This window comes from Furipterus horrens, unplaced genomic scaffold (assembly GCF_987537825.1).
Source record: "Furipterus horrens unplaced genomic scaffold, mFurHor1.1.pri manual_scaffold_2, whole genome shotgun sequence".
Taxonomy (NCBI): domain Eukaryota; kingdom Metazoa; phylum Chordata; class Mammalia; order Chiroptera; family Furipteridae; genus Furipterus; species Furipterus horrens.
In genome coordinates this window covers 174,561,541-174,579,845 of record NW_028327172.1, presented here as the reverse complement: position 1 = coordinate 174,579,845, position 18,305 = coordinate 174,561,541, and the positions used below count along the sequence as shown (strand labels likewise).

The window sequence follows — 18,305 nt, the reverse complement described above, 5'->3', positions numbered from 1 at the left end:
ACCTAAAACCTAAGCAAATGAGTGTTTCTTCTCTCCCTATTGATATAATTAAATACAATTTTAGTAATATGTTTACATATTATTCTCTTCTACTTCTCAATATTTTTTCTTCTAATACTTTGGCAGTCCATATTTGTTTGTTTATAACTTCGGAATGTGTTGCAAAAATTTTTTTCATTTCCCCTCTCCCTCCCCCTAAAAAACCCTGATATCATGGTCGTAAAGAACCAATCCAACATTTGGGTCTCTCAGTTCTATGACTTCTGCTTCACATTGATGACTCCTAATCTATTTCTAATGCTGCCTGCTAGGACAGAAATATTTATTACCCAGATGATTTCTAGAAATTTCCATTTGAAAATTTCTTTGGATCCTTAAAATAAATTTGTAATTGAACTCATGTCATCTCAAAAAGTGTTTCCATTAATTGTTTCTTATTTTGGTAAAAGTTATTGCTATCCAAGAAGCTGTATCTAATTCTATATCTTCTTACAAGACATACATCTACTGACCAAATCCTGTGGAATTTACCCAACAATTCTCAGGAAAGCCTCTCTATTACTCAAACAATCATAGTAAGTGTTCCTATTTATAATTCCACCATGCTTGTTAGGATGACCACAGCAGTCTCCTCAGCGACATTCAAGGCTCTGGTTTCCTGTCCCTTCAATCTAATACCCACACTATAGACACACTTATATTTTTAACATGCCTATTATATCCCTTCATTCTTAAGCTTAAATATCAAAATCAAGTTCAAAAAAATGAGTATCACTCATAAGAGACCCCTATGTCTTGGAAAATTGATTTGGAGTAGCACACTGAAGAAATGCAACAGCACATCTCTGTTATTTAAGATCTAAACTTCAGAGGAAAATCAGAATTTTTATCACAGGTACAAAAAATCCTCCACCATGATAGACCTACCTTAGGTAATGGTTTGGCAGGTTTACAATGCAATCCTCCTACAAACTCAAAATTAGGTAAGTACGGACGAGGAAATTCAAAATCCCAATATGTCCGAATTAGCCAGATCTCTGCTTTCCCCATAGTCTCACATAATGTAGTAGGTTTTCCTGAAGAAAATATAGAAAGTTGGGTGAATATTATTAGCATATGTTTGTTAAGAAAAGAAATGTACCACTAATTTTCTGATGTGTTATTAAGGACAAAATAAATCCAGGGTCTCTAGAATACTTATATGTCTAGATTTTAAAAGGAAGAAGAATTTGAAGTAATAAGGAAGGGAAGTAGGCAGGGAGCAGAGAGTGAGGGATAGAGGGAGTGAAAAAATTTGGGTAGCGAAAGAACAGTACTATGTAAAATAATACATTCCATAAAATAAATTTTATAAAATTAAATAAGAATGAATAAAAACAAATTCACAAAAATGAAATCAATAAAAAATTTAACCACAACTCCAAGTACTGATAAATTTAATACTCATTGTTTCCCTCAAATTAAATGGCAGAGATAGAAAACCCCATCATATTAGCACTGAATCACCTCTCAACAGTTTTCTAATTTCCTGTTAGGAAATTATTTCTACCTTCCAGCTTGTTATACTTTCTTTTCCACTAATATTGTTGAAGAATCCCACCAATATCAGTTTACCTTATCTTCCTGAGTCAAATACAATTACTTCAATTGATTTTCCTTTTTTCTTTTTCCTAAGCAGGAATTCCCTGAGTAATTCATACCAAGTACAACCCCATTTGGAATGTGAAGTACACATTACCAATATCACATACTTATTTTATTTTATTTTATTTTTTTCATTTAATGCCCACATTTAATGATATCCACACTATACCAGTCTCTGTTCTCAACAACCCAACTCTTCTGTTGGGGTATAAATATATTTTCCTATTACAGAAGAGATATATAAGATAAAGAGCAGTTAAGTAGTTACCCAACATGACACAGTTAGAATGGGGAAGGCAAGATTCCAAACTCATACAGTCAAAAATGCAATATTATTGGTAAATTGGAGTCTTATCTCTAGAAGACACAACCTAGGAAAGACAGATGAATAGTGACATTAAACAGCTATAAGCAACAGTTGGTAGAATTGACATAATGTTCTCTAGAAAAAAAATTATAGGTTTTAATGTCTTGGTATTTACTATACTGTTTTTGAGGTAAATAGTACTTATTTATGTACAATGACAAAAAAAAAAAAAACATTAGTAGCAGATCCTCAGCAACATTAGGGATTCAATTGCTTGGGAATAATTTAGTACACATATTTGGTTGTACTCATATTAGATACATATCATATAGTCATTAACACCTAGAACAAATGTGTGAAATATTTTGATATAATTAGCATTTATAAATATATCCAGATGTTACTTACAGAACACAAATTTTTTCCAATGCAATTTTTATCAGTAAAAATAGAATATATATTACATGTAGTTGCCCATGTTAGGAAGAACTTATTTGGGAAAAATTAAAAGAATATATTTAGTGCAAATATTATCTATTTAGTTTGTTATAGAATTCTCTGTTTAAAATATTATAACTGTCTTCTTAAGAAAACTGTTCGAGTTCTCTGCCCACTTTTAAAAATTGGATTGTTTGTTTGTTTTATGTTGAGTTGTATGAGTTCTTATGTATTTTGGATATTAATCCTTGGTTGGAGCTCTTGTTTGCAAGTATTTATTTCCATTTGGTTGGTTGTTTCTTTTTTTATTTTTATTTTTATTTTTTTTATTTAACAATGTCTGAATTTATTTATTTATATATCTTTTTTTTAAGTATATTTTATTGATTATATTGTTACAATAGTTCCAATTTTTTCCCCTTTGCTCCCCTCCGCCCAGCACCCCCCTTCCCCGACAATCCCCTCCCCAAGTCCATGCCCATGGCTCACCCTTTCATATATTCTTCTTCTTTTTTTTTAAATAATTAATTAATTAGTTAAATATTTTAACAATAAAAAATAACAATCTCTCCCTCTCAGACTTAAGACCCTTTACAATCTTATAAAGGACAATGGACGAAGGTCTCGAGCTCCTCTAGCTGCTTCAAGCTGGATATGGTCGTCGTCCTACCTACCCTTGGGTCAAGAAATACCTAATAAGAGTGGGGATGTGGAGGGGAGGGTGGCCTTCCTACAAGGGGAAGGATCGTGCAGACTCCAGGTTGGTTGGCTGTCTCTGGACAACGGCATGCTCACATACTTATTTTAGTGTTACCTTTAAATGGTATTTTTTGAAAGGGACAGATTCTAAGTATTAATTTTAGGAGATCTGTGAAGTATTTGCATTTTTACATACATAAAACATGTTTTGCATCGAAGTAAAGAAAAACTCTGATGATAGCCCTCCTTTGTTGAGGATTCTACTCAAAATTGGTGATCATATACACCCAGGTTAGATAGCCTCTTTTTTAGTCATTACAATATTCCCCCATTTATCGCGGGTATTACATTCTAGACCCCCCTGCAATAAGTGAAAACCTGCGCAGTAGGAACCTTACATTTATTTTAGTATTTATATATATTTTAAGGCTTTATAAACCCTTCCCACACACTTATAAGCCATTCCCAGCCCCTTATTAACCTTTCCCACACTTTTATAAACACTACTTATGTTCTTAAAGACATTCTACACTCTTAAACCTACATAATTTTAACAATATACATATACAGTATACCCTGGCTGGTTTGGCTCAGTGGATTGAGCGTCGGCCTGCGAGCTAAGTGTCGCTGGTTCGATCTTCCAGTCAGGGCACATCAGAGAAGGAAAACTCTGACTCCAAAAAACCTCCGCTGCCTTGCGGCATACCTCTTCAGGGGAAAGGCTAAGGGAGTAAACCCCGACAGAAAATCCGGAGCCGGAGTCCCTAAGGCGGTTTGACGTTGCAGTCAACACCGGCAACTCCTGCGGCGCACCTGAAGCCAAGCTGTATTGACTCCGTCTTTCCCTTGGACCCTTCAGCTGTGAAGAGAGGGGGGGTCTGCTGCATGGGCAACAGCAGACCCTCCATATCACCCTGCCCAGGCTCTGTAGCTTCAGCTTCACTGGAGAGGACACTCCAGCGTCATCGCAAGATGTCGATTCAACACGGGAGGAGACAGATACCGTGTCACTCCCGAGTCGGACTGCACAACCATTCTCAGCGGTGCAGATAGACTCTTAAGAAGCTACACCACCGTCTCTCGAGACGGACGGCTGCCGACAATACCCTCTTCCTTATTATTTCTTTTACTAGAGTACCTTGCTTATTCTTAGCTCTTTTATATAGATTTTAAAATCATGTGTAAAATTTCACAGAAAGTGTCAAGTTTCATGACGCTTAGGATTTTGAGTTTTTAAAGAGAATTACAATGGATCTATTGTATGAATTTTGATTTTCTTATCAATGAGCATGATAGCTCTATTTATTTTTCTATAATGCATTTCCATAAGATTCATAAATGGTTTCCACAACACATAAAATTATTCAAAAATTTTAAAGTTGAACTGTACATTTTAATTAAAATTTCTTTTATTTATGCACAGTAATTTCAGTTTCTTCTTCATGTTGTTTTTTATTCATCAAAATGATCAAATTCTCAGCCCTGGCTGCTGTGGCTCAGTGGACTGAGTGTTGGCCTGCGAACCAAGTGTCGCTGGTTTGATTCCCAGTCAGGGCACAGGACTGGGTTGCACATCAGGTCCCCAGTTGGGGGCGCGAGTGAGAGGAAACCACACAGTGATGTTTCTCTCCCGCTCTCCTTTACCCCCTCTCTAAAAATAAATAAATAAACAAACAAATAAATAAATTATTTTTTTAAATGATCAAATTCTCTTATTCTTTTTAATGATATATCTATATGTTCTTTTGGAATATGAAGGGACTCCATATTGCCTGAGTGAGCACTCGGGAGCAAAGACTCAGGAATGGAAATCACTGCAGGAGCCGGTGTCTGGGTAAGAAAACCTGAACCATAATTGACAAATTGCTGGAAGTTCAATGTGACCACATATGAATTAAAAACTCCAGAGGGACCCAGTCATAGGGGAGTCCCCACAATATTATGTGATTACTTCAAGGAGCTTGACCAATTTTTCACAGTAAATATTAATTTAAAAACCTGCTTTTAGCTGGGGGAGGTAAAACATTATTTTGAAATATGCCAGTGGACTCTATTAAAAAGATCTGCCGTTGGGGGAAACTAGTTAGCCAGAGCATATTGTGCTGGGATTTTTATCAGCATAACTGACCTGGAGAAAGGGAAATACTCAACTCAAGCCCCCTCTAGACTACTACAAGGATACAGAGATATACTCAATTCCTGACCATCCTGCTCCATGTAAAATGGAAGAAAACATTGAAAAACAATTGTGAAGTGTATAATCCAGAGGCATAGTCACTAAAGTAGCAAACAACTTTACCCTGGGTGTGGATGAGTAGGATATTGAGGAGCTCCAAGAGATGATTCCTGAGGAACTTGTAACAGTAGGAAATTGTAAAACCCACCCCATCATTCCTTTGTCACTGTTTCTTTAAGTGCTGACTGACTAATATGTGGCTTGTAGATGAACAGCATGTTTGTGTAAGAATCCTAGGAACTAACTTCAAAAGATACAGACTCTGACCTTCAGGCATCCCAGTTCCAGGGGATTTCTTTAACTTTGACCCTGGAATCAAGATGATGTAAAGTCAGGAAGACACGAACCCAGCATGACTAAACAAAGATGTTGCCCACCTTGTCTTATAGGAATGGACTGCTCTAGTCTGCGTTTAGAGAACTTTGCAACCCCCTCCCTTGGTCTCTTTGTTCTGTTCCCCTCTCCCTTTTTATAAAAACCTTTGCTTCCAATGAGACAAAGAGATAGGCTTGAGTTCCCCATCTTCCCAGGAGATGGGCTTTGAGACATGCATGAATCCCCCATCTTCCAGATGGCCAGCATCCACAAGTAAACTACTTTCTTGTATATCAGCATCTGCCTCTCGAGTATTAGCTTTCTTAACGGCAGGCAGTTGGACCTTCTTTCAGTTACAAACTGACTGATGAGGAGTTGTTGGGTCTTGGACAGAAACACATAGCTGAAGAAGTAGCAAGAGAAAAGGAAACTGCAGGAGAAAAAGAAAAAAGAAAAGAAAAACGCATAAGAAAATCCACAGTGAAGGTTTTAGCAGAAGCTTTTTCAGACTTCAAGAAACTTCTTAAGTTTTGAAAACATGGACCCCTAACACCAAAAGGTTTTCATTAAAAGAGAGGAATGTTCATGTTGCATTATCTGTACAAGCAAATCAGTGATGAAAACAACAAATAAATAAGAAAATCACTATGGATATACTTCTGAAAAGAGTGATACCTCCTCAAGTAGAGGCTCAGGCAGGTCCTTTCAGGAGGTATTCCAGAGAATACACATAGGTACAATAAGTTTAGTGAAACATTTCTTGTAATATTGGATTTGGAGCAACCAAAGTAGATCTCATCATTAGGCCAGTTCAATGGTTTGGTACATCCATTCAAATCAATATTTCTAAGTTACTATAAACAACAATGTAGATTTTGGAATGTTCTGGGCAAGATTTCAAATCTATAGTAGGTGAAAAAGAGCCAAAAGTGAATGCTTTGTAATTGTCCCTTTTGGTATAAAAAGACATATATGCATACTTATATTAAGTATAATACTTATATTAAAGAAGATACAATGTAAAGACAACAAAGTTAATAGTGCTTACATAGGAGAACTATCAAGCCAATTATTATTAGTTATATGTGTTTGTTCCATTTGAAAATTTTAGCCATTTGTATTAGTTATTTTAATTATAACATCAAGACTGGAATTATAGTGTATTCAGAATTGTCTAATAAAGAATATAAGCAAATACAGGAATGAAAACAATGAAAGTATTTACAACTAAAGAAAAACCCATTAAAGACAACAGAGTTAAAATTTGCCATCATACTAAGGATACATTTATTCCATAATATTTTATATACAGAATTTTATATCTTTTCCCTATTAATGCATAATATGACAAACATCTCTATAAAGTTATTAATTGAAACTAGAAAAATATCCTTAATTAGAGAATATGCTTATAGTCCTATGTTTTGCATTTATTTCTTGTGGTAGAACTGAGTCCAAGATCCAGTCTTATTTACTTTGAATCCATAGTGCCTAACACACTGTCTGCACCCAGGTAGTGCTTACTGGGGTTGTTAAATTATTTACTGTGAAATCAATAGAACATAAATGCAAATCATTTACAAAGCTAAGGATTTCTAAATATTAGTTCTGTGAAAAAATTATTTATTGGAAAATCAGTGTTATGGACTAAATTGTATTCCTCTACCATTCATATGTTGAATTCTAACTGTATTCCAGAACTGTGAGAAAATATATTTCTATTTATGCCACCCAGTCTATAGTATTTAGCTATGGCAGCACTATTAAATATAAGCAGGGCTTAAATTAGTTAATATTTCTAATACTCAATGTGACCTTTTGTTAGTTCATGTTCCTTAATGGTTCTCAAAAGTAGTTGGAATGGAAGCCAAACTCAGTTGATGGAATCACATAAGAACAATACATGTGAAAACTGCAAAGCAAAGCAATTCTTTATTTAAAAAGTCGAGCAATTAAAAATAGAATCTATGTAATTAATTAAGTAAAAAGTGCTGTTTTTCAAAAACCCAAACTATTATCTCTTTTAGAGTTTTTATTATTTTGTCCAGGTTTCTGTACAATATTCCCCCAAGAAGCATAAAGCATCCTAGGAAACTTTTCATTAGGACCAGCTGTTATGAAACTCTTCACAGAGGACTTAATGAAGTTTTATCATAAACTTATGAGAGAGACAAGAATAACAAGTACTCTGGTCTAATAAGAGAAGGGTATATATTTTGAACTTAATAATCTATAATTCTCAAAATTTGAGGACCAAAATTTAGACAAAGTAAAATACATTCCAAACTTAATCCTACTGTTAATACAGCTCAGGACTTTGTTACTAGAATAAAGCAAAGTGAAATATCATCTTACTCTTACAATAAACATTACCATCTTTTTATTGGTAAGAAGTCAAATCTCCTTCACTATGTAAACTCGGTGTATGGTAGTTATTTGTGATATCCTACATCTGATAAAAAATGTATCTTCCGTTAGATTGACATTTATTAGTGTGTTTTATATTTTGTTTTGATAACAATCTATTAAATATCAAGGTATATTATAAAATGATTAGATGACTATAATGAAAAAGTAAGGACAAGATATTTCTTGCTTCCCCTTCTCCATTAATATTGATAACAGTTTACTGCTATAAAGACTTTTAAGTGGAAATTAAAGTTTTAAAATATAGTCATTTCATTTTCCTAGACTTTTCTTAAATGTCCTAAGTGTCCTTTATTAACTTCTTTAGAATGAAAAGCAACCTCTTACCTAATGCTTCACTGTAAAGTCGGTCCCACAGCTGAGTGTCATGAGGCTGGATCCAGAAGTCAAATAAAATGGAAAGCATTACATTTTTTACCCTTTCCATAAAGGTCATTCTGTCTGTTAGTCCCCCCATGACCACAGGCACATAGGAAAGTGGAGCTGGAAGTTTCCCACAGAATTTCTCCACAGTGCCACCCATAAAGAACCTCAGTGTGTACACAAAAGGGACTTCCAGCAACTCAGCTATCAGCTCTCCACAGGGCATCACAGGGTCTATAATCATTACATCGTAGTTGGTTTCCTGGAGTTTCTTCATGATGGTCTGGTTGTAGACTGTACTCTCACACAGAAATTTTAAATGTCCATTCACTTTAAGAAGAAATTCTTGCATTTTTGTTGCTGACTGCCAGCGTGACAATGTTGGCATGACATTGGTAGCTAAATCCAAAAAGTCATTTAGTATGTTTGCAGCAAGCTCTTTGTCATGAGGAACAGGGATCACCTCGAATTTCAGTGTGGAAGGCTTGCTGTAGTCAATGATGAAAGAGGTTGGAGAAACCAACACAGTCACCTCGTGTCCCCTTTCTGTGAGTTTCTCCAGAACAATCTTGAGATTGAGCCAATGGCTCATGTCACAGGGCCACACCAGGACCTTCCCACAGAATCCACAGCCAGTGCAGCAAAGCTGTAGCAGCAGAATTGCTGAAATCCATTTCTCAGACACCATGACAGAGTTCTTTCACACTCTGTTCTGCAGAGGTTGAGTACATGCTGGGCACAGAGGTGAAGTGGCAATTTAGATATAAGGTTAAAAATTAATTTCTTTAGTTACTGACACATGCAGAGAACTTGGTCAGTGTTGTTGACTGGGCACAGTACTGGATACTTGTTTAGGAGGAGATATGACATATTTAAATATTTTCTAGGAAATGTCTTCAGCATTATTTGAGTTTGTAAATGTGTTAAAAGAGAAAAATGTTTTTACTTGATAATTTTTAAATATAATAGAATAACCCACTTAAGTAGGTCTAGTCAATAATAAGGCATATCCTATGAAACAAGGCGATTGATTTGAGGAAACATAGTAGGTTTTGTAATAAAACTGATTACATGCTAGTATTGCTAGTATATAGGTAAGACACATACATTACATAATGAGAGAAGGACAACACTAAATATTATACAGAGGTATAGTGTTTTAGGGCACCAGAAAACACTGTCACTCCAATGTGAAGACAAGTAGACAGAGGTTCAGGTTGGCGGAGACATTTCAGCTGAGCACAGACACAAGGGTGAGAGAAGGAGGGTTTTGAAGGTGAAAGGAAGAAAAGGAGAAAAAGAATGACTATATGCAAATCATAGGCATTTAAGTACAGAGTTATCAGTTTAGTTTGTTTAGAGAAGAGGTTAACACAAGCAGTGTAGAAAAAAAAAACATTAAAATAAGACATTACAGAGAACCTTGAATGCTGTATTTGGGGTTCAGTTTTAATCTCCATAAAATGACATTTATTCAACTTTTCAAATCCAGTTCAGAATATGATCGTATGTATCCTTGAATAAAACAATTCTAGCATCTAAATAGGAGTTGAGTTGTAGAGAAAAAAATGTCTAAGGTGTGAAAAAAACTGGTATAAAGTCACTTCAAAATGGAGTTGGAGCCGCCATCCCCCAAGGAAAGTTCTCACACATCTTGCTCCTTGAATTCTTTGGAATGCTTGAGCTGAACAAAATAACTTGAATTGAGCCAAACAAACAGTCTTATAACAGGAAAGCAGATGACCTGACAACAAGGACTGATAATTCTAGACATTCTCTTTTTTGGTAGATGTTTATAATGTTGTGGGTTTTTTGAATTTTATAAGTTGAATTTATTGAGGTTACATTGGTTAATAAAATTATATAGGTTACAGGTGCATAATTCTATCATACATCATCTGTATATTGTACTGTGTGTTCTCTACCCCAAGTCAAGTCTCCTTCCATCACCATTTATCCCCCTTTTATCCTCTTCTACCTCTCCCCACCCACTTTTCCCTCTGGTAATCACCATACTGTTATCTGTGTCTATAAAGGTTTGGGTTTTGTTTTTGTGCTTAATCTTCACCCAGCCCTCTAAGTCCCTTCCCCTTTGTGAGATGCTAGTTTGTTCTCTGTATCTATGAGTCTGGCTCTATTTTGTTTGTTAATTTATTTTGTTCATTAGACTCTACATTTGAATGAAATCATATTTTGTTGAGGATTTTAGTGTCTCTGTTCATCAGGAATATTGGTCTATAATATTCTTTCTTTGTATTTTCTTTATCTGGTGCTGTAATTAGAAAAATGCTGGCCCCTTAAAACTAGCTTGGAAGTCTTCCCTCCTCTTGACATTTTTGTAATAGTTTGAGGATAGGTGTTGGTTCTTTGAACATTTGATAAAATTCACCTGTGAAGTCATCTGGTCCATGACTTTTGTTTGTTGGAAATTTTTTGATTACTGCTTCAATTTTATTAGTTGAATTCTTTCTGTTCATATTTTCTGATTCTTCTTGATTCAGTTCTGTATGTTTGTAGAAATTTATCCATTTCATCCAGATTGCCCAATTTGTTGGCATGTAGTTGTTCATAATATTTTCTTACAATCCTTTGTATTTCTTTGGTGTCAGTTGTTACTTCTTTCATTTCTGATTTTATTTATTTGTGTCTTCTCTTTTTTTCTTCATGAGTCCAGCTAACAATATGTCAATCTTGCTTATCTTTTCAAAGGACTAGCTTTTGGTTTCATTAATTTTTTGTTTTGTTTTTTAAAACTATATTGTTTATTTCTGATTTGATCTTTATTATTTCCTTTATTTAATTTGGGTTTTGTTTGTTGTTCTCATTCTAATTCTTTTAAGTGTAAAGGTAGATTGTTTATTTGAGATTTATTTTTGAGATAGGTCTGTAATGCTAAAACTTTTCTTCTTAAGACTGCCTTTTCTGTGTCCCATAGATTTTGGGTTGTTGTGTTTTCATTTTTATTTATTTCAAGATATCTTTTGATTTCTTCTTTGATCTCATTCTTAACCCATTAATTGACTAGTAACATGTTATTTAGCCTCCATGTCTGTGTGTATTTTTCAGTATTTTTCTTGTAATTGATTTCTAGTTTCACACCATTATGATGGGAGATGTTTAATATGACTTCAATCGTCTTAATTTTACTATAGCTTGTTTTATGTGCTAAAATATGAGCTATTCTTGAAAATGTTCCATGTGCACCTAAAAATAATGTATATTCTACTGCTTTGGGGTAAAATGTTCTGAAGATATTAATTAAATTATCTTATCTATTGTGTTATTTAAGGCCATTTTCTCTTTGTTGATTTTATATTTGGAAGATCTATCTATTGATGTCAATGGGGTGTTAAAGTCCCTTACTATGACTGTATTGCTATCAGTCTCTTCCTTTATGTCTGTCAGGATTTGCTTTACATATATACGTGTTCCGTGTTGGATACATAAATGTTTATAAGGTTATATCTTCTTGTTGGATGGCTCTCTTTATTATTACATACTGTCTGTCTTTGTCTCTTATTATAACCTTTGTTTTAAGGTGTATTTTGTTAGTTATATGTATTACTACCCCAGCTTTAAAAAAATTTATTTGTATGAAAAAAATTTTTTATCCCTTACTTTAAGTCTGTGTGTATCTTTTGTTATGTTGGTCTTCTTTTTTTATCCATTCATCTACCTTAATCTTTTGATTGAAGCATTTAAGCCATTTACAATTAAAGTGACTATTGATAGGTTTGTATTTTTTGCCATTTTATTCTTTTTACTATGTCCCTCTTTTTTTCTTTCCCTCCTTCTCTTTCTTCTTCTCCTTCTCCTTCTTAAAGAATCCCTTTTAATGTTTCTTGTAATATTGGTTAGGTGATAACTAACTCTTTAAGCTTTTTTTTTTTTTTTTGTCTGGGAAGCTCTTTATTTCTTTTTCAATTTTAAATGATAGCTTTGCTGGGTAAATCAGATACACAGTTTGTGTCTGCCTCTGTTGGGCTTGGATGTTCACAGGACAGACCAAACTGTGCACCAAGGTGGGTGTTTATCAGAACCAGGCCTGGGGACAAGTCAGCAAATGTCCCAAGGCACCTGAGATCCACCTCTGCCTGCCGCTGCGTGCCTCTGCCTGCAGGTTGCATGTTCAGCTCAGTCACTGAGAGAGCCCCTGACAGCACTAGGGTCTTTTGAGGTGGGTTCTCAGTGAGGCACTCTGGGTAAGGGTGAGTGGTGTTCACCAGATCCATACTGGTTCCAATTTGGTACCAGTGCTGGGCCTGAGGCCACTCAGCAAATATTCTATGATATAGCAATCTCACTACCACCCACTGGGTGATCACACATACTTGTGGTGCAGCGGGGTCCCAGGGAGTTGTGAGGGTAAGACCAGCAGAGTTTATCACACCCAAACAAATCGTGATTTGGCCAAATGAAGGGAGGGCTCTGCACCAGTTGGGCATGCAATAGAAAAATGTCCCCATATTAGAGCTATTCAACTAAGTGTGGCCCAGATTATGCCTATAGCTCAATCTCAGCAAGGCAGGACCACTGGGAGTGGAGATGTTCTGTCTAGTGGATTTCCTGTGAGGAGGAGGTTTTGATTAGGCTTCAGGACAAGTGGGGGAGTGGCTTTGCCCCAGAGCCTCACAACTCAGTCTGTCCTAGATTCTGCCCAGAACTCAGCAGAGTGGAGCTACCAGGATTTGGGAACATGGGGCTGCCAAGAGCCTGGAGAGTGGAGCTAGCAGATCTCCCATGACAAAGAGGCACCAGTCAAATTTGTGTGAAAGTTGGAAAAATGGCCCCTGTCCAAAGACACACTACTTGGTCACTGACACCCATGAACCTGCCCAGACCTCTACACCCTGGCCCACGCAGCTGATTCTTCAGCAGGGTACAAGCTCCACAGGGTGGGGCAAAAGGGAGTCCAGAAAGGGGTTATTGCATTTTCCCAGGCTGATGCGGTAAGGAACATTCCACCCAAGAAAGATGACATCTTCAGTGTGGGAGCGGAATTCAGTATAGAGATCCTGGCTGTTATCCCTTCAGCTCTCTCTCTAGAGCAACAGACCTAAGTCTCTCCTCATGAGACTCTAGCCTGCACTGCCTTCCTTCCACCAGAGCACAGGGTGAATGGCTATGAATAAGATTTTGTCTATTGGCCCTTTAGGGGGTACCTATGTCTCTAGCAGACCCATGTCTCTCCTTGGAAAGTAGAACCTTTGCAGATTTTCACAGCCCGATATTATGGTTCCAATGTTCTGGGCTGGAGAGCCCAGCTTGGGGCTGAGACATTATGGTTCCCCTGCAGCCAAGATACCCTTGGGAGTGGGGCCAGCCCTTTTAACAACTCTAGCCTTCTTTCCAATCTCAACGTGGCTTCTTCTGTGAATCCTTGATTATGAGACTTCTTTCCTGCTAGTCTTCAGTTTTTTTCATGTTGATTGCTCTATATTTTAGTTGTAATTCCAGTTTTGGCCTGGGAGGAGGTGAGTCTGATATTTACCTACTTAGTCACCATCTTGAAGTCCTCTGGATATTCTTAATCAGTAACCAGCCACGTATAGCTAAAGAGTAATTTAGCTTGTTAACACCAATAGAAATTCCTTTTTTCTATTCATGTAATTATTTCCCTTACGTTTCTCACAAAAACCTACTTTCTTTACCCCATAATTGTGACATAGTTTGTTTCTGCCTGAATCTATGCCTCAGGATTTCAATTTTTAAAAAAAATTTCAAATAAATACTTGTTACCTCTTATTTTTGCTTTTTATTTTTATGTTAACAGGGTTTAAAAATAAATATTAGGAATTCAAGATTTGATAAGAGTGTCAGGGAAAATATAATATTGGTTTGGGAGTCAAAAACATAGAATGGAAGTCTTATGACTGATGAGAAGAGAGAGGCAACTAGTAGCTGAAACAAAGGAACTGTTCAGTTTATAGTTTGAGCAACCAGAGTACGATAATGACTTTAGAAAAATGATGAAACACTACAGAAGGAGTAGCTATGGGAATATTTTTTGACCTGCAGTGTGTGAGTTAATGATTGCACAGCAAGTCTGTGAAGATACCAATTTGGCCCATGAACTCTTGAATCTCAAAGAGGGAATAAATACAGATATATAGATTTTGTGTCCAATTGTCCATCTATTCAACCCAATTCCTTTCTAAATCCTTTAATATTTATTCTTTCAAGAAGCAGTTTTAGCATTTAGTATGGGCCAGATTCTATAGAATGCACATGGAATAAAGAGATAGGTAAGATACTATTACAATTCACAATGAGCCTACAGATTATTACAGAAAATAAATCATTTAGCCAACACTTACTGGACACCTATAAGCAAGATGGATGGATCTGAGATGGTAGGGGTGGACTGAGTAGGGGCAAAACCTGTGAAGGTGGTTACTTGGTGGATGACGGAAATGAAGAAATGATACTTTAAGTAAGTCTTTAAGAATGATACTTAGCAGGTTAAGAAGTATTAAGTAAAAGAGAATATTAATGTATCTGTGTTCTAAGTGTGACATAATTATATCAAGGTTTATATTCAGTTATAAAATTATATTAAATTCTATAATTTGAAAGAGACTTATTATTGAAATTTTAAATCCCTTGAGAATGTTTCTGTTTTGCTATAAAACAAAAGCCCCAAGTAGATTAGTTTAGAAGATGCAAAGATAAATCTAGGGCCAAGGATTGAAGAGATGTACTCTGTTGCATAATTAGGTTTTGAATAAGTTCTGGTGGTAATTGGTAGAAAACAGAGGCCAAATAAGAGTCAGAAACAAGAAGATACAACAGGGCCATAAATCCACTAGAAGAAAAATGAGATAACATTACAATCTTAGAGGATGAAAGTCCTTTCACACAAGGTAAATAACCCACAAGTGATAAGATAAAAAAGATAAATTTATTGACTCACTATATGAAAAGGTTCATGACATACTATAAACAGCACAAACAAAGCTAAAGAAAGAACAGTGATATATAACACAGCACAGATATTGACCTCAAAATATATGTGTTATTAGAGGAATATCTCTAAGTTATTTTATTATATAAGAAAACTAAGATAGAACTCAGGTTATGCAGAGGATTATTTGGAATAAATTTAGAAGTATAAACATGTTTTTTTTATGTCAAATTGAAATATTTAAGGTTCTGGTCTTTTTGTTTGTTTAAATGTTTTTATTAAAAAAGATTGAAGACCTTCATGGCACAACTTCTTCCCAGCACAGTTATGTTTTAGTTATACCAATTACAATTACAACCAATAAATCAAGAGCGAGAGGCGACTTCTGACTTCAAACTTAAAAAATGGGGAGAGGGGGAGCCCACTCCAAACAAAGTTAAAAATTACTTAAAAAAACCTTTCAGAATAATTGCCAACACAACTGTTTTGTATTGGCATTCAATTTCCTGCTGTCTGATCAATGCAGACACAGATAATGCTGAGAAATAAAGTGTCCCAATACATGGTATACCCATGAGGTAATTTACATCAACAAAGAAGTCGTTACTCTGTAAACTCTCACCCCTCACCCACCCAACTGGGTTTTTTTTCCATGCTTCTGTAGTGACTCTTTAATTAGCATTTTAAAAACTTCTATCCATTTTAAAAGGCTCTTGAGTGGCATTTCAGAGTCCTCTGCATCACCTTTAGTTTCTTGCAAGGTCTGATGAGTGTTAGGAGGTTCAGCTGTCTGCAGCTCCCCACATCAGCCTCTGCTACACCTAGATTCTGAGCTATAAGGGTGGGGTGTGAAGTCTTGATTTACAACAACCCTCCTCACCACCTAAAAGGACAGAATTTATTAGTCATAAGTGTCCTGTTCAAATTACAATTCAGTAAGATTCTGGATGAAATATGAAATTGCCTGCCCCCCTTTTTTTTTGATTTGCCAAGAAAGTAAAAAACTCAGCAAACTCCTTAGAGAAAGTGAAAACAGAAATTCTGCTGTACAAGCTTTCACTAAAACTTGACTTGTTCCTTTGAATAATAAATGCTATATGGCAGGAGTAGGGGAGTGGGAAAATCTGAAGGCTTGTCAGACTCTTCACCTCATACATCTGTTCATGTGATGCTGGGTTTCCAGGATCTCTGGTCACCTGTACAAATGACTTCTTTTACATGAAGTTTATAGTGAGGAAAACTGTTGGTTTTCACTTGGCTACCTTTCTTTAAAGTTCTTAACTCAGTCAACTGTCATATAAATTTCCAATTCAAATTCAAACTGGAAAAGCCTCTTTGAAGACACTTGGACTTTGGTTTCAAAGGCTTCTCACAGAAAAAAATTGCAAGGCGAATAAATCATCAGAATAATCTCAATGTTTAGAAAATGCTTCAGTGGAGGATTAAATCATTATAGATTTTAATACAAAATTGAAGATTGCATTAAAAGAAGGTAAGTCATCATAGATTAACCATGTAGGCATCAATAAATATTGAGAAATAACGTAGTGACATTTTCACACTCTCAAATATAACAGAACTTAATAATATTATTTTGAACAATAGTATTAGTAATGATCATAAGATCAATAAAAATTGACAGACAAAAAAATTAATGCATAGTATGGAAAATAGAAATTAAAAATGAAAGTGAAATGTTGATTTTTACTTAACTGTCTGAGTTTGGAAAGGTGGAGTAAATATCTAGACAAATACATAAAGAAGTGGAGTTTAAAAAGTGCAATAACTATAAGATAATTTCTTTGAAATGAAAATGCTTCTCTTTGTGCTATGAGCATCCAAGTTTGTATTAACTGAAGTGAAACTAGAAACATTGTGTAGCATTATAGATAGTGAAGTGTTTTTTGAACCAGAAAGGTATATTTTCAAAGAATATACACAAAATAAGGAGAAACTTAAGTTTCTTCTGTGAATAAAAACAATGTTTCTTATTAGAGTAGTTTAAACGAAGTAGGTTGAGTATAATTACATATGTTGAGTATATCTGATGGCACCAGGCAGTTAGAAGGTGTTCAAGATACGGTGCAGGAGACTGATTGAGAGAGATTTAGAAAACAAGATGCACATTATAAAAACATGAATGTGTTATAAGGCATGAGAAAAAGCTTCCTAAGAAATGTAGAGGACTTTATGAAGTAAAGGACCTTAAACCCAATTAGTTACATTGGTGTGTGTTTCAACCCATCAAGCAAAAAGAGGAAAAAAGTGTGACTATTGGGTGTTGATGGATGCCTGAAGAGTGAAAAACTATGTATATTAAAATACATATGTTGATAATATACAAAGTGGAGATGGGGCATGCTGTACCTATAAAAAATAAACTGCAGAGGAGGGCATTTATTTATCCTCTAAGATTTCTCTTGGAGAATAGATATCTTCAAGAAAGTGTAGCTTCTGCTTTGCTAAGCAAAAAACGTTATATACTTACATTTGTTATATTGAGAAATATCTGGGTCTAATATTTATAGGCCCAGATATTAGTCTACAAAATGTGTTGTAGAGGACAACATTTTTCTGTATAATAAAACTTATGTTAATGAACTTTGGCATATAAATCAATCAAGGCTGATGTTGTAACTGGATCTACCAGAGGTTATCTGGAACTGGCTACCTTAGGTTCATGAGAGTTCATTGTTAATATTTAGGAGTTTCTTAAAGCTGGCAGCTATAGCACCAGTAGTGTGAATTTAGTCCAGGTGGGAGAATTTACACCACGAGTAGAGGTAAATGCTACCAAAGAATTTATTTTTTACTTTTTTTTTCTTTAACCACAGAAAGCCAGCTATTAAACATTTATCATGTGTTACTGCATACTAAAGTGCAGAAAAGAAAGTGCTTATGTAGAGGTGAAAGCAAGGTAGAGTTCTGGGATTTAACAGATAGTATAAGTCAAAGCTAGAAGTCTTTTTATT

General features: G+C 35.4%; 1 protein-coding gene across 3 annotated transcripts in view; it reads right to left on the bottom strand.

Moving 5' to 3' along the window:
* Nucleotides 1–18,305, bottom strand: part of LOC150020037 (UDP-glucuronosyltransferase 2A2) — a 43,154-nt gene that overhangs the window by 12,906 nt on the left and 11,943 nt on the right. For 2 of the 3 annotated variants that reach the window (XM_090268135.1, XM_090268136.1), the window contains exon 2: nucleotides 928–1,076. In XM_090268135.1, coding sequence (XP_090124261.1) covers nucleotides 928–1,076 — 149 coding nt within the window. Of the gene's footprint in view, nucleotides 1–927; nucleotides 1,077–8,393; nucleotides 9,118–18,305 lie in introns of those variants that run through there. The other variant, XM_090268134.1, reaches the window with a different exon arrangement.